The sequence below is a fragment of the Cololabis saira genome, chromosome 4, assembly GCF_033807715.1.
Source record: "Cololabis saira isolate AMF1-May2022 chromosome 4, fColSai1.1, whole genome shotgun sequence".
Lineage (NCBI taxonomy): Eukaryota > Metazoa > Chordata > Actinopteri > Beloniformes > Belonidae > Cololabis > Cololabis saira.
In genome coordinates this window covers 11,158,950-11,172,307 of record NC_084590.1, presented here as the reverse complement: position 1 = coordinate 11,172,307, position 13,358 = coordinate 11,158,950, and the positions used below count along the sequence as shown (strand labels likewise).

At 42.5% G+C, this 13,358-nt stretch overlaps 1 protein-coding gene across 1 annotated transcript in view; it reads left to right on the top strand.

Annotated features, from left to right (window-relative positions):
• Nucleotides 1–13,358, top strand: part of LOC133441492 (sodium/calcium exchanger 2-like) — a 201,862-nt gene that overhangs the window by 160,381 nt on the left and 28,123 nt on the right. Inside the window, exons 3-7 of the mRNA XM_061718836.1 lie at nucleotides 4,998–5,473; nucleotides 9,489–9,626; nucleotides 10,335–10,562; nucleotides 10,665–11,018; nucleotides 11,406–11,531. Coding sequence (XP_061574820.1) covers nucleotides 5,087–5,473; nucleotides 9,489–9,626; nucleotides 10,335–10,562; nucleotides 10,665–11,018; nucleotides 11,406–11,531 — 1,233 coding nt within the window. The 5' untranslated portion in view covers nucleotides 4,998–5,086. The remainder of the gene's footprint in view (nucleotides 1–4,997; nucleotides 5,474–9,488; nucleotides 9,627–10,334; nucleotides 10,563–10,664; nucleotides 11,019–11,405; nucleotides 11,532–13,358) is intronic.

Here is a 13,358-nt window from a genome sequence, read left to right as displayed (position 1 = left end):
AATGAGTCAGTAACTCTGCTTTCCCCTGAGCTGCAACATTTAGCTTGCCGGGTCCTCCTACAGCTATAGGACACCTGTGTGTTATGAAATGCTCTTCCTCTCTTATACAATTACAATTACTACATCTCTTGTTCTCATCAGTCTGGTAGCTGCCTTTTCCACAATGTCCGAGGTAGATCTGATGGGTCACATCGCGTCATCGTCAAAATTTGTCAGAAACACATCTGGGACATGAATCCAAACTGACTTTGATTGATTTCTTTGGGTCTCTTGCTGAATTTAAACAGATTTTATTATGAAAAAAACTAATTTGTGTTGCTTTAAATATGATCACGATAAAACTTGACCTTTATGTTTTAATCCATTTGTATTTTGATCAAATATAAGAGTCAATGAAATGTATATTTGCATTTCTCTAGTGCTCTCTATACTCTTTGTTTTTGTAATGGAGGCCTCAAACAATGATACTAATTCACTATTTCAGTATTTTCAGACTTAAAAGACTCCAACAAGAAATCATGTTTCCAAATTTTAATGTAAAATATTGCTAAAATAAGATTTATTAATTAGGTTTATTAATAACATCCCTTTAAACCCAGGAGCCATGGTACAAGGGGCACACATCATTTAAGAACATATGCCTGAGAGTAGCCCGGGTTTAAAGGCTCTCGTGGTTTCCTTAAGTTAATGGAAACACAAATAAAAACAGACTTTCTGCCTCTTGCTTCTGCGGGACAACAAATGCAGCGTGAAGCATTTGAAGTTTCGGCTGAGAAAAGACAATTGTGCCGACGGATAAATCTCCTCTGATCATGGTCTGTGACATCACAGAATTCTCCAAAGGACAAAGCTCCCAAAAAGTGGCATGGTCACATGATTAAATGTCATTTTAGACACCAAAATAAATCCTTGCAAGCCGAAAGTTGTTTTTGAAAAAAATAAGGTTTCCTCTTTAAAGTCATCAATCATCTTTTTCAAGTTTGGAGATGAAACCTGATCTGAAACTGGGCCGAAGGTGGGCCAACGAGCGAAAGTGGCCCCAACCCCAACCCGCCCCGTTATCATTTCATTGGAGCTGGTTCCCACCAGGTTCAGTCGAGCATCTCGGCTGATGTTTAAAGTTTAAAGAAGCCTCGGGGGACTTTTCTCTTATCATCAGCAGGATTGTGTCGTTCCTGCAGCTTCAAGTTTATTTGAAATACATCATTGCATAACACTATGAATTATGATGTTTTTTTTACACTTTGAGACAAGAGGACCGCTCTATTGAAGAAAAAAAACATCTGCTTGTTTGGCAGAGCAGCTTCCCTCGTCTTTGTGTGACCCCGTCGGGGTCCGGCCTGCATGAGAGCAAACAAGCAGGATGAACATGTCTCATTACAAAAATCCAATCCAAAACCAGGCAGAATCCACAAAACCGCCATGTCAAAACATTTGGCAGCTTCTGCACAAATGAAGTTTGAGACGGCAAACGTTTGTTAGGGCCGACCTTCAGGCGTAAAAGTACGACAGCGGGGAGCCTGGGATTAGCAGCTGGTTTAGCAGCATGAACAGAAACTCTGATGGCTCTAAATGTTGTTTTTGATTATACAACTTTGTTTGTCAAATGTAAATAGTGTGTCCTCACGTAACCTCCCTCAGTCCATCTGTCCGTCCTTTGGTTTCACACCAAGTTCAAATCTCACCAGCTGGTATAGGTGATCTTTCATGCCCACACACCCACACGCATCATGTTTTGTTTGTTTTTGTTTATCCTGCTCGTGGGACCTTTATTTCGCCTTACTGCACAATTTTTCTGAGAGGATATTTTCCAGCTGGGTTCTGGACACAAATGCGGACTTGTGTCACATGATGCAGACAATTCTGACGTCATGATGAGTTCCTGGTGGAAACCCAAACGGTGAAGGGACACACTTTCCCTCTATGTGACTTGCAGTCTTCCAGCCGGGAGTCTTAAAGTTGTCATGGTGTTCACACTACATGACTGAATAGGGACTTGTAGTTACGCTCGTCATGACCCAACTGTCATGAAGTGGGGTGGATAGGACTCATATGCAGGAGACCAGCAGACAGGAGTTCCAAAAATACTGATTTATTAACAAAAAGCGCTGCTGAGCAGGATCCAAAAACCAGAATATGAACGTTACAAACTTGACCAAAAACATGGAGGGAACAAACAGTACGGACCAGCAGGGAGGAAGAGAAAGACAAGACCAGATATACCCTGAATTCCAATCTCCACCCTCACAGACTCACACACTTACGGGCGCGCTCCCGCAACTAGCGTAAGGGTTTAGGGCTGTCCCATTCCTAAAGTCGTTAAGTGCGCGAGGGCTCCATATTGGGCATACATATTGTACTGTGCGCATGTTTAAATTGTGTTCTTTGTTGAATTTTATGCTCCTTTATATAGGCTACCACTTTGTTTTCAAACATCAGCAGCCTCCTCTTCTGCTCCCAGTAAAGCTGCCGACGGCAACGATAGCTGATATGGTTGCCCGCTCCATATTTGCCAACAATGCAATTCAATATGCTCTCTAAATACTATTAAATAAGGCGATCCACAAACAATAACCTTTACCGGGTTTTTTTCCCCCGCCGTTGGCTCGTCGTGATGTACAGAAAATTATTGTCTCGTGAGACTTAAAAGCACTTAAACTAAACAAAATAGAATGAATAACATGTAGCCTACTATGAAAGGATATTGTTGCTGCTTTATTAAAAATAGGCATTATTACATTGTTAGTATACACTTGTGGCAGCCTACATCAGCGCATCAGAGTATTGTATATATATATATATACAATATATATATTGTATATATTGTATTGTATATATTGTATTGTTTTATATATATATATATATATATATATATATATATATATATATATATATATATATATATATATATATATATATATATATATATATATGTGAGTATTTCTGTAAATGTGTTTTTGTGTTTGTTTTATTATTGGCGTTGTTTGGAGCCAGGCTTTTATTTTGTTATATATTAAGACCAATATTTAGTGCTTTTATTTTGAAGGCGTCTCGCCGAGAACGCTCCGGTATTTAACGGTAAAGTTTAACGGCTGTAAACGTTTTCTGCCAGACTGTGTCGGGAGTGCTAAATGTGCCTAACCGTCACAAAAAGCACCTGGGTGATAAGGGGCACAAGGTTTGTTTTCTTTGTAAATTTTATACAGTATTTAAATTTTATGTATATATTGAGTTTGGTTACTGTCATGTATTGTGGTTAACGGTTTAGCCGACCCAGCGAGCTGCTAAGAGTAACGTAACGTTATTTTATTCCTTTATAGCTCTTTTTACGACGGAGTATTAGGACCAAACTAAGACCAAAAAAAAGGAAATTACGAGAATAAAGTCGTAAAATTACGAGAAAAAAGTCGTAAAATTACGAGAATAAAGTCATAATATTATGCGAATACAGTCGTGGAGTATTAGGGCCAAACTAAGACAAAAAAAGGAAATTATGAGAATAAAGTCGTAAAATTACGAGAAAAAAGACGTAAAATTACGAGAATAAAGTCATAATATTATGCGAATAAAGTCGTGGAGTATTAGGGCCAAACTAAGACAAAAAAAAGGAAATTACGAGAATAAAGTCGTAAAATTACGAGAAAAAAGTCGTAAAATTACGAGAATAAAGTCATAATATTATGCGAATAAAGTCGTGGAGTATTAGGGCCAAACTAAGACAAAAAAAAGGAAATTACGAGAATAAAGTTGTAAAATTACGAGAAAAAAGTCTTAAAATTACTAGAAAAAAGTCGTAAAATTACGAGAATAAAGTCATAATATTATGAGAATAAAGTCGTAATATTATGAGAATAAAGTCGTAATATTACGAGAATAAAGTTGTAATATTACGAGAATAAAGTCATAAAATTACGAGAATAAAGTCGTAATATTATGAGAATAAAGTCGTAATATTACGAGAATAAAGTCGTAATATTACGAGAATAAAGTAATAAAATTACGAGAATAAAGTCATAAAATTACGAGAATAAAGTAATTGCTTAATGTTGCGAGAATAAAGTCGTAATATTATGAGAATAAAGTCGGAATATTACGAGAATAAAGTCGTAAAATTACAAGATTAAAGTCATATTGTTGCGAGAATAAAGTCGGAATATTACGACTTGAATGTGATTTCCCTTTTTTTGTTTGTTTCAAATGGATTTTTGTATACGAGTGAATGATTGACTAGTGAAAACATATGTTCAATTTATGAAACGGTTTATTTTTATCAAGGTGGTGCTTCACCAAGAACAGATCAGTGCAATTTGCTATAAAGTGCAGTAAATTAATGCAGTATGCACATTGAATGAGACAGGTAGCCTATAGTCAAGGACCTTCTGTAAACAACACTTAAATATAACAAAATACTTTCAACTGTTTCAAGTACATTCCAGAACATGGAAACACATTAGAAAACAGAGCACCAGTCTGTAACTTCAGAGGCCTGAGCAGAGATTTAACAAATAGATTTATTTTTTTCAGAAGAACACCTGTCTGTTGCTCTAGAGGCCTGAACAGAGATAAAGCAAATAGCAATATTTCACTCAGTTGTCTGTTTCCTTTAATCCTTAAAAAGTCCTCCAGTTAAGAGTCACAGCTCGTCATTGACGAATTGTAGTGGCAAAAAAGAGTTTTCCTTGTTTCTTTACTTGCCACATGGAAAGGCTTAAGCAGTGTGTCAGACTCCCAGCTGGGAGTCTGACACACTGCTTAAGCCGTTCCATGTTTCCGAATGTGATAGTTCCGATTTTCTGCCATAACTTTTGAATGGTTTGGTATAGAGTCGTGGCTGGTGTCATCCACTAAATGTCCAGGCCTGAAGAATCTACATGCAAGTCATACAAACGCTTCCACTGCAGTATGCCTGAACGTGCACAAGGGTGCGAGGGCCCGTTCATCGCAGCTTGCAGCTTTAATTAAGGTTGTTTTTTCTCTCTCTCTCTCTTTCTCTGCAGGTGAGCTCGTCGCGTCTCTCTCAGCTCTACCTGGCGTCTCTCGCTCCCCTCTCAGCCTAGTCCCATCATCCTTTCCACCATCCTGCACCATGTCTCTCTTCACCTCCGCTGCCCCCTTCCTCCTCCTCCTCCTCCTCTTCCTCGTCCCGCTGCCTCCCTGCCAGTCGGAGTCCCAGCGCGGCGAGTCCAGCACCGGCCCCAACCTACTGACGGCCCTGCCCTCCACATTGTCCTCCCTGTTCCCGACACCCCTGTCTTTGGGAAACGCCACGGGGTATTCCCGCGCCAACAAGTGTGAGGAGGTGACGGTGTGCAGGCCCGGCATCCTGCTGCCCGTCTGGATGCCCGACAAGCCGGCGCTCGGCTACCAGGTGGCCAGGGCCGTCGTGTACTTCGTGTCGCTCATGTACATGTTCATGGGGGTTTCCATCATCGCCGACCGCTTCATGGCCTCCATAGAGGTCATCACTTCCCAGGTGAGAATCTGATGATCGGTTTGTTGTCACAAAAGACCAGCACATTTTCTCTACCCGAACATACAAGATTCAGATTCAGATTCAGACGACTTTATTAATCCCTTTGGGAGGTTCCCTCTGGGAAACTGACATCTCCATCTCACTCACTCAGCACTGTCAAATACAAGAACCAAGAAAGGAGAAATAAAACACCCCATAAACCAACACCCATATCAAAGATAAAAAGATGCAATAAATAGAATTATATGAATAGAAAAGAGAAAAAATTAAAAAGAAAATAGAATAGAATTATATGAATAGAAAAAAGAAAACCCAGAACAACTCTCTTCTTTTTTTAACTGATTGCAATCCATTAAAATCATCCCTTTATCCCATGAAAATCCTCCCTACTGAGAATGATTAAGACCACGTTTACACATAGCCGGGTATTTACAAAAACGGATATTTCCCCCTCTACGTTTTGAAAAATACCATCATTTGGCCGGGCACCGGGGGTGGATGAGATTCGCCCTGAGTACCTCAAGTCTCTGGATGTCGTAGGGCTGTCTTGGTTGACACGCCTCTGCGACATTGCATGGAGGAAGGGGACAGTACCACTGGGGTGGCAAACCGGGGTGGTGTTCCCTCTGTTTAAAAAGGGGGACCGGAGAGTGTGTTCCAACTACAGGGGGATCACACTTCTCAGCCTCCCGGGGAAAGTCTACGCCAGGGTACTGGAGAGGAGATTACGGCCGATAGTCGAACCTCGGATTCAGGAGGAACAATGCGGTTTTCGTCCCGGTCGTGGAACACTGGACCAGCTCTATACCCTCCGCAGGGTGCTCGAGGGTTCATGGGAATTTGCCCAACCAGTCTACATGTGCTTTGTGGATCTGGAGAAGGCATTTGACCGTGTCCCTCGTGCCATTCTGTGGGGGGTGCTGAGTGAGTATGGAGTCCGGGGCCCTCTACTAAGGGCTGTCCGGTCTCTGTATGATCGAAGCAGGAGTCTGGTTCACATTGCCGGCAGTAAGTCAGACTTGTTCCCAGTGCATGTTGGACTCCGGCAGGGCTGCCCTTTATCACCGGTCCTGTTCATAATTTTTATGGACAGGATTTCTAGGCGCAGCCAGGGGCCGGAGTGGATCCGGTTTGGGAACCTCAGGATTTCATCTCTGCTTTTTGCAGATGATGTTGTCCTGTTGGCTTCATCAGACCGGGACCTCCAGCATGTGCTGGGGCGGTTTGCGGCCGAGTGCGACGCGGCAGGGATGAGAATCTTTTCATACCGGAGTAGAGATAAGTGCTTTACATAATAAAATCAACATTTAACATAGAAAAACTCACACACTCATGGTTAAAAACACACATCTGGTCATTTTGACACCCATCCTCACTTTAATACCCACACAGCACACATATACACACCCTCGGTGAGAGCTCAGTGATTGGTTTTCACGGAGCAGCTTCACCTCAGTCTGCCCTTCCAGAAGACCCGTCCCACTCTATTCAGCTCATGGACCGGGCTCAATAAGACAACAAGGGATGGAACGAATGGCTCTGAGATTGCCCATTATGGCAAATCTGTCAGATAAGGTGGGGGGGGGGGGCATGTGGAAGAGGGTTGGGGTTGGTAACGGCGAGCGAAAGAGAGAAGAGAGAGATCCATCCTTTTCAAGGTCATTGCAAGTAAACGTCCAATGATGGGTCCTGCAGTCCATTACTGCGTTGGCCGGGATGCTCTCGGTACGAGCACGAGGGGATGCAGCACCACATGTTGGGGGCAGACGGAGGTGAAGTTCTTTTATGTTTTATTGGTTTTTTTACATTTATTCCACAGAGATGACAAGTACAGAACATATGCATGACTTCAAAGTGCATTGTTCAGCTAAAACCTTGACACAGTGAGTCCACCATTCCCACCCCCACCCACACACACACTCACCCACCCATAGGTTTACAGGATATAAAGCACACTTGAGGAGTAGAATAAAAGTGTAAAGGAGAAAAAATAGATAAATAAAACAAACCAAAAAATGTGTTGTCAAGAGGCTCCTGTAAGGAGTCATAGAAGTCGAGAAAGGGACTCAATAGTTGAAAAAAGATTGAGCGGATCCCTTGAGTGTGTATTTGATTTTTTTCTAACTTTAAGAAGTACATAATATCATTGACCCTGTGAGAAAAGGATGGAGGCGCCTGTTGTTTCCATCTAAACAGGATCAAACGTCTGAAAAAGAGGTTTTTAATCTCAACGGGACCTTCCTGGTTAAATAATGGTTAAATAAATAAAAAAAAAAAACATGCATGTGTTTTGGTTTTCTCCCTCCTCGTTTCGAGATGTTCCCTGTCTCATGTTTGACTGTCCTGAGGAAGATACTGGTCTTTAGATGAGCTGAGTTCAAGATACTTAATCAGTCTTAGTCCTCTTCAGCATCATTTTTCTCTCCCTTTTTATTTATTTTCTCTTCTTTCTCATTCCTTTTCGTGAGGAGTCATATAATATAGTAAACTGCCAAGACAGCTGGTGAAGGACACACTCATGCACACATACACAAAAAATCAAAAACCTTTGTTTGAAGATTAAAATGCATATATACGCTTTAGGTTGTTACCAGACTTACAGTAGGATTAACCATTAATATATATGCGGACAAGGGAAAAAAATCAATAAATAAATAAAATCTCTGCCTGCTTATTGGCTAAATGGCAGAAAAAAGCTATGAAAACAAAAGCATCCTCCCTCATGATCTGAGATGGCGTCATGAACAAATTTCAAATCTGTACGCAAAGAAACCTCTCGTGGTTGGTGTGAAATTTGAATAGAAATCAAGTTAAAAAAATAAATAAAAAAGATACGTTATGAGTATAAATAAATATCAGCTGGCAAACTAAGATGTTAGAAGAAGATGTCACATTTCAATTAATTAATCTAGTGAAGAGATGGTGCTTTTTGCTGCTCCTCCTCTACATCACCTCTAAAGCAAGTCTGGTTTTGGGATGCTTATTTTTTTTGGCTGTCGCTTGGAGCAGAGCAAAGGATTGCTGCAGGAGACATCATGGCTCAAGGAAGTGATAACAGACGACAAGAAATGAGAAGCGCAGAGCGAGAGAACGACCAACACTGAACCGTTCTTGCACTTCGAGCCTCTACACGGGGACCCGAAGTGCAAGAACATTGCAATAGTACCTTTGGGCTTCATTAGGTTATGAAAAGCCGAATTAGTTGCTGCCACTTGTACCACCATCCTGTTGTCATGGTTACTTATAATAGCAGACGTTTAAAGCGCCAGCAGTTACCAGCAGATACCCATTAAGCGGCACCAGCATTCAAACCAGAGCACAAAAATGCTTAAAGATAATAATGATTAATAACTTTTTCACAGAACAAAAAGGACACGGAGCCGAGCTCCTACGAGCTGCTGCACCAGCAGCAGCATTCACTAGCAGTCTATTTAATATAAAATATTAGTTATAAAACAAGTGATGACATCACGTGTGTTTAATGTATAAGAATCAGCAGATCTCCGCAGGTCACCTCGGATTTTGGACTTTAGGTCTGCTGCACTTTGGCGTTTGGTTGTTGTGATAACACTTTTATCTGCCCTAAAGTTGTTTTTTTCTTTGTTTTTTTTTGCAAATGCAAATTTATCAATTTTTTTATCCATGTGTATGAGCCAGAATCATCTCATCGTCAAGTGTCTCACAGTCTGTCGGTGTTTCACAAAACCCGGCCGTGATGAGTTCCTGCAAGCGGGGTAGTTATTTCACGTGCATTACCAGAAAAACAAAACCGCAAAAACTGCATCTGCTAGAACAAATCAATAGATTAATAGCTTTTATCATTTCACATTGTGCAGCGAGACGGGGTCGTTGGAAAAGTAATAACTGTGTTACAGTTAGAAGCTTGAGGTCTTTCAGAAGGTAACCATGAAGAGTGTGTGTGTGTGTGTGTGTGTGTGTGTGTGTGTGTGTGTGTGTGTGTGTGTGTGTGTGTGTGTGTGTGTGTGTGTGTGTGTGTGTGTGTGTGTGTCCACAGGAAAAGGAGGTGACCATCACGATGCCGAACGGAGAAACATCGGTAGCAACGGTTCGAATCTGGAATGAAACAGTTTCCAACCTGACGCTCATGGCTCTGGGCTCCAGCGCTCCGGAGATACTGCTGTCTGTTATTGAGGTATACACACACACACACACACACACACACACACACACACACACACACACACACACACACACACACACACACACACACACACACACACACACACACATACCCCTTTTCCACCAAACTGGTCCAGTGCTGGTTCTGGTTCACAACTCGTTCAACTTGCGAACCAGCTCAGAACCGGTTTGTTTTTCCACAGTTCGGGTGCTAAGAGGAGCCACGTCATTACGTCGCTGCGTTTGTGTGAAAGTTGAAGCAACAACAATGTATATGCTCTAATAGGACTTGGTCCACGTAGCTCCTCCGTGGACACATCTCTAACAGACCTCCTCAGACCACTGCTGCTTTGCTGCATCCAGATTCATTCTTGTTTAAAAAATGTCTCAGTCTCCCAGTCTTGCTGTTGCCGTTGGTCTTAACAACTCCGCCCCCTCCGCTTACGTAAGCGGTTCTTTCCTCTAGCCCAGCAAAGAGTTGGTGCTACCTTGGAACCGGTTTTTTGTGGCCTGGAGCCAGTTCTTTGTCAGTGGGAACAGAAAGCCCGGTTCCAAACTCATCACTGGCCCAGAACCAGAACCAGCCCTGGAAACAGTTTGGGTGAAAAGGGGTAACAAACACTCCAGTTTGGCTGCATCATTTCAACTACAGTTCATTTAACAACATGCTTTGTTTTGCTCTGCATCTTCCTGTCCCGCTGCAAACCTCACGCCTCTGCAGGTGTGCGGGCACGAGTTCAAGGCCGGACAGCTCGGACCGGGGACCATCGTCGGCAGCGCCGCCTTCAACATGTTCGTGATCATCGGGATCTGCGTGTGGACGATCCCCAACGGCGAGTCACGGAAGATCAAGCACCTCCGCGTGTTCTTCATCACCGCCTTCTGGAGCATCTTCGCCTACATCTGGCTGTTCCTCATCCTGTCCGTCATCTCGCCAGGTGTTGTGCAGGTGAGGCAGAGCGATGAAGAGACCCTCCCTGCCCTGGGACGAGGTAAACGAGGGCACGAGACACGTTCCCTGCTGTAACCTGGCTGCTGTGTAACGTTTCAGATCTGGGAGGCCCTCGTCACGCTGCTCTTCTTCCCGGTGTGCGTCCTCCTGGCTTGGATCGCCGACCGCCGTCTGCTCTTCTACAAGTACATGCGCAAGCGTTACCGCGCCGACAAGCGCCACGGCATCGTCGTGGAAACGGAGGGAGACCTGTCACCCACCAAGGGAGGCATGGAGCTGATTATCGATGGCAAGTTCCCACCTCGAGGGAGCACCGTTGTCCCCGCCGAGAACTGCGGGGACCACCTGGGTGTAGTCAGGGCCCCGGGGACCGGAGCCGGGGCCAACCTGCCCAGCTCCAACAGCATGATGGTCAATGTGGACAGCAAGGAGCTGTGTGAGAGCCGCAAGGAGGTGAGACGCAGGGAGGAAGGGAGCGGAGTTGGGAGCAGCGTCGTGAAGAAAGAGCTTTTTAATGGTTTTTATGCAACAATGCAGAAGTTGTTTATTAGTTACCATGAAAAAACAACTACCATTAATGGTCAGATTAAATCAAATCAACAAACGGATTTAATTTGAATAAATTAAATTAAATCAAATACTTTTTTGAACAACTTTATTGTTGCTGCAGCTACTTATTGTAACAGGCGTTAAAAAGTGTCAGAAATAACAGCACAAATCTGGTACACGTCCAAATCGACATATAAGATGTTTAAAACAATACAAAAACAGCATTTTAACATGAAAGACGCAGAAAAACACAGTCTGACGCGCCGTCGTGTTCGTTAATCTCTCCTGCAGGTGATTCGCATCCTGAAGGAGCTGAAGCAGAAATATCCGGACAAAGATCTGGACCAGCTGATGGAGCTGGCTAACTACTACGCACTGCTGCACCAACAGAAGAGTAGAGCCTTTTACCGCATACAGGTAAAACACACCTCTGCTGGAAAAGGACCATCTTGACGAGACACAAATTAACAACTGCAGTATCTTAAATCTCACATTTTTAAGTAAGATCATTGATAAAGCAGTTTTTAAAGCAACTTTTTAACACAAAATAACTGTTACGATGCCTTCCAGTCAGGCTTTAGACAGAACAAAATGTTAAATGACACATGTCTGAATACAGATGGTCGAAGCATGTCGGTCTTAGTTTTACTGGGTCTCAGTGCTGCATTTGATACAGTTTACCACAATATTTTACTTATATATGGAGAACTGGGCGTGTCTTTCTGGACCTGTACTAAACTGGTTCAAAACATACTAAGAGAACAGGAAGTACTCTGTCTCAGTAGGTAACTTCACATCTAAGCAGAGAATTACATGTGGAGTTCCCCAAGGTTCCATCCTGGGACCTGTTCTGTTGTCATCCACACGCTCCCACTGGCACAGATCATAAAGAACAACAAAATAAACTGCCATAGCTATGCAGATGACATGCAGATATATATTACAGTGTCACCAGTACAGGCTCTTGGTAAATGCATTGAGGAGATTAATGACTGGGTGTGCCACAACTTTCTCCAGGTAATCAAAAACAAAACTGAGGTAATTGTCTTTGGAGCCAAAGAGAAACGATCACAGGTCACCACAGAGCTTCAATCTATACACCTAAAAACCACCAACCAGACCAGAAATCTGGGTCTAGTGATGGTATGAATCTGAATCTGGAAAAACACTTTGAGCAACTCAATACCACCTTAAGAATATATCAAGGTTAAAAGGTCTGATGTCTCAGCAGGACCTGGAGACACTAGTCCAGCATACATCTTTAGTAGCTTGATTATTGTAACCGCATCTTTACAGTCCACCTTGAGTTAGACAACTGCAGCTCAGAACTCTGCTGCTCCAGTCCTCACTAACCACATCAGCTCTGAGGTCTTTACACCGGCTGTCTGTCCATCAGAGGACAGACTTTAAAGTGCTGATGCTGGTCTATAAAGATCTGAATGGCTCAGGACCAGAACACATCAGGGACCTCCTGACCCAGTAGGAACCTTCCAGACCCCTCAGGTCATCTGGATCTGGTTTTTTATAAGTTCCCAGAGTCAGAACCAGACTTGGAGAAGATGTGTTCAGCTTCTATGCTCCACATGTCTGGTACAAACTTACAGAATGCCTCAGATCAGCTAAAACCCTCAGTTGAAGACTCATCATGCTCTTTATTTATGTTTTAATGCCTCTGTAAAGCACTTTGAATCACCTTGTTCTTGCAATTATATTAGGACCGGTGTTCTGCCAATTTCTGCTGCTTTGCCAAAAAATGCTACCTAATGGTTTTCTACCTTTTGTAGAGCTACAATTTGACTGTGTTTTACTCCCTAAACCACTTCCTTTTACCCAAGTGGTCCTTGTCGCTTGCCAGGCCGTTATTGTAAATAAGAATGTGTTCTTAATGACCTGCCTGGCTAAATAAAGGCGAATGACAATAAATATCAAATAAAGCAATAGAATTGTTTTTTTTTCTCTTTATCGCATAATGTTCACAAAGTGTAATGCAATTCATGTCATGGGTAGTGTATTTTGAAGGATCAAATATTCAATGTCCCATATTATCAATTTTACATTGTGCAAGAAATGATGGGCGTGACAATCAAACTTTGAAAATCGACTGTGCACGTGCACAGAACCACAAAGTAGCATTTCTCGGCAGGTAGAAAGGATTGGCAGAACACCGGCACCTGCGATGAAGCACCTGTAATTTCATTGTTATGAATATGAACGATGACAAATAAAGAATCTTGAATCTTGTGG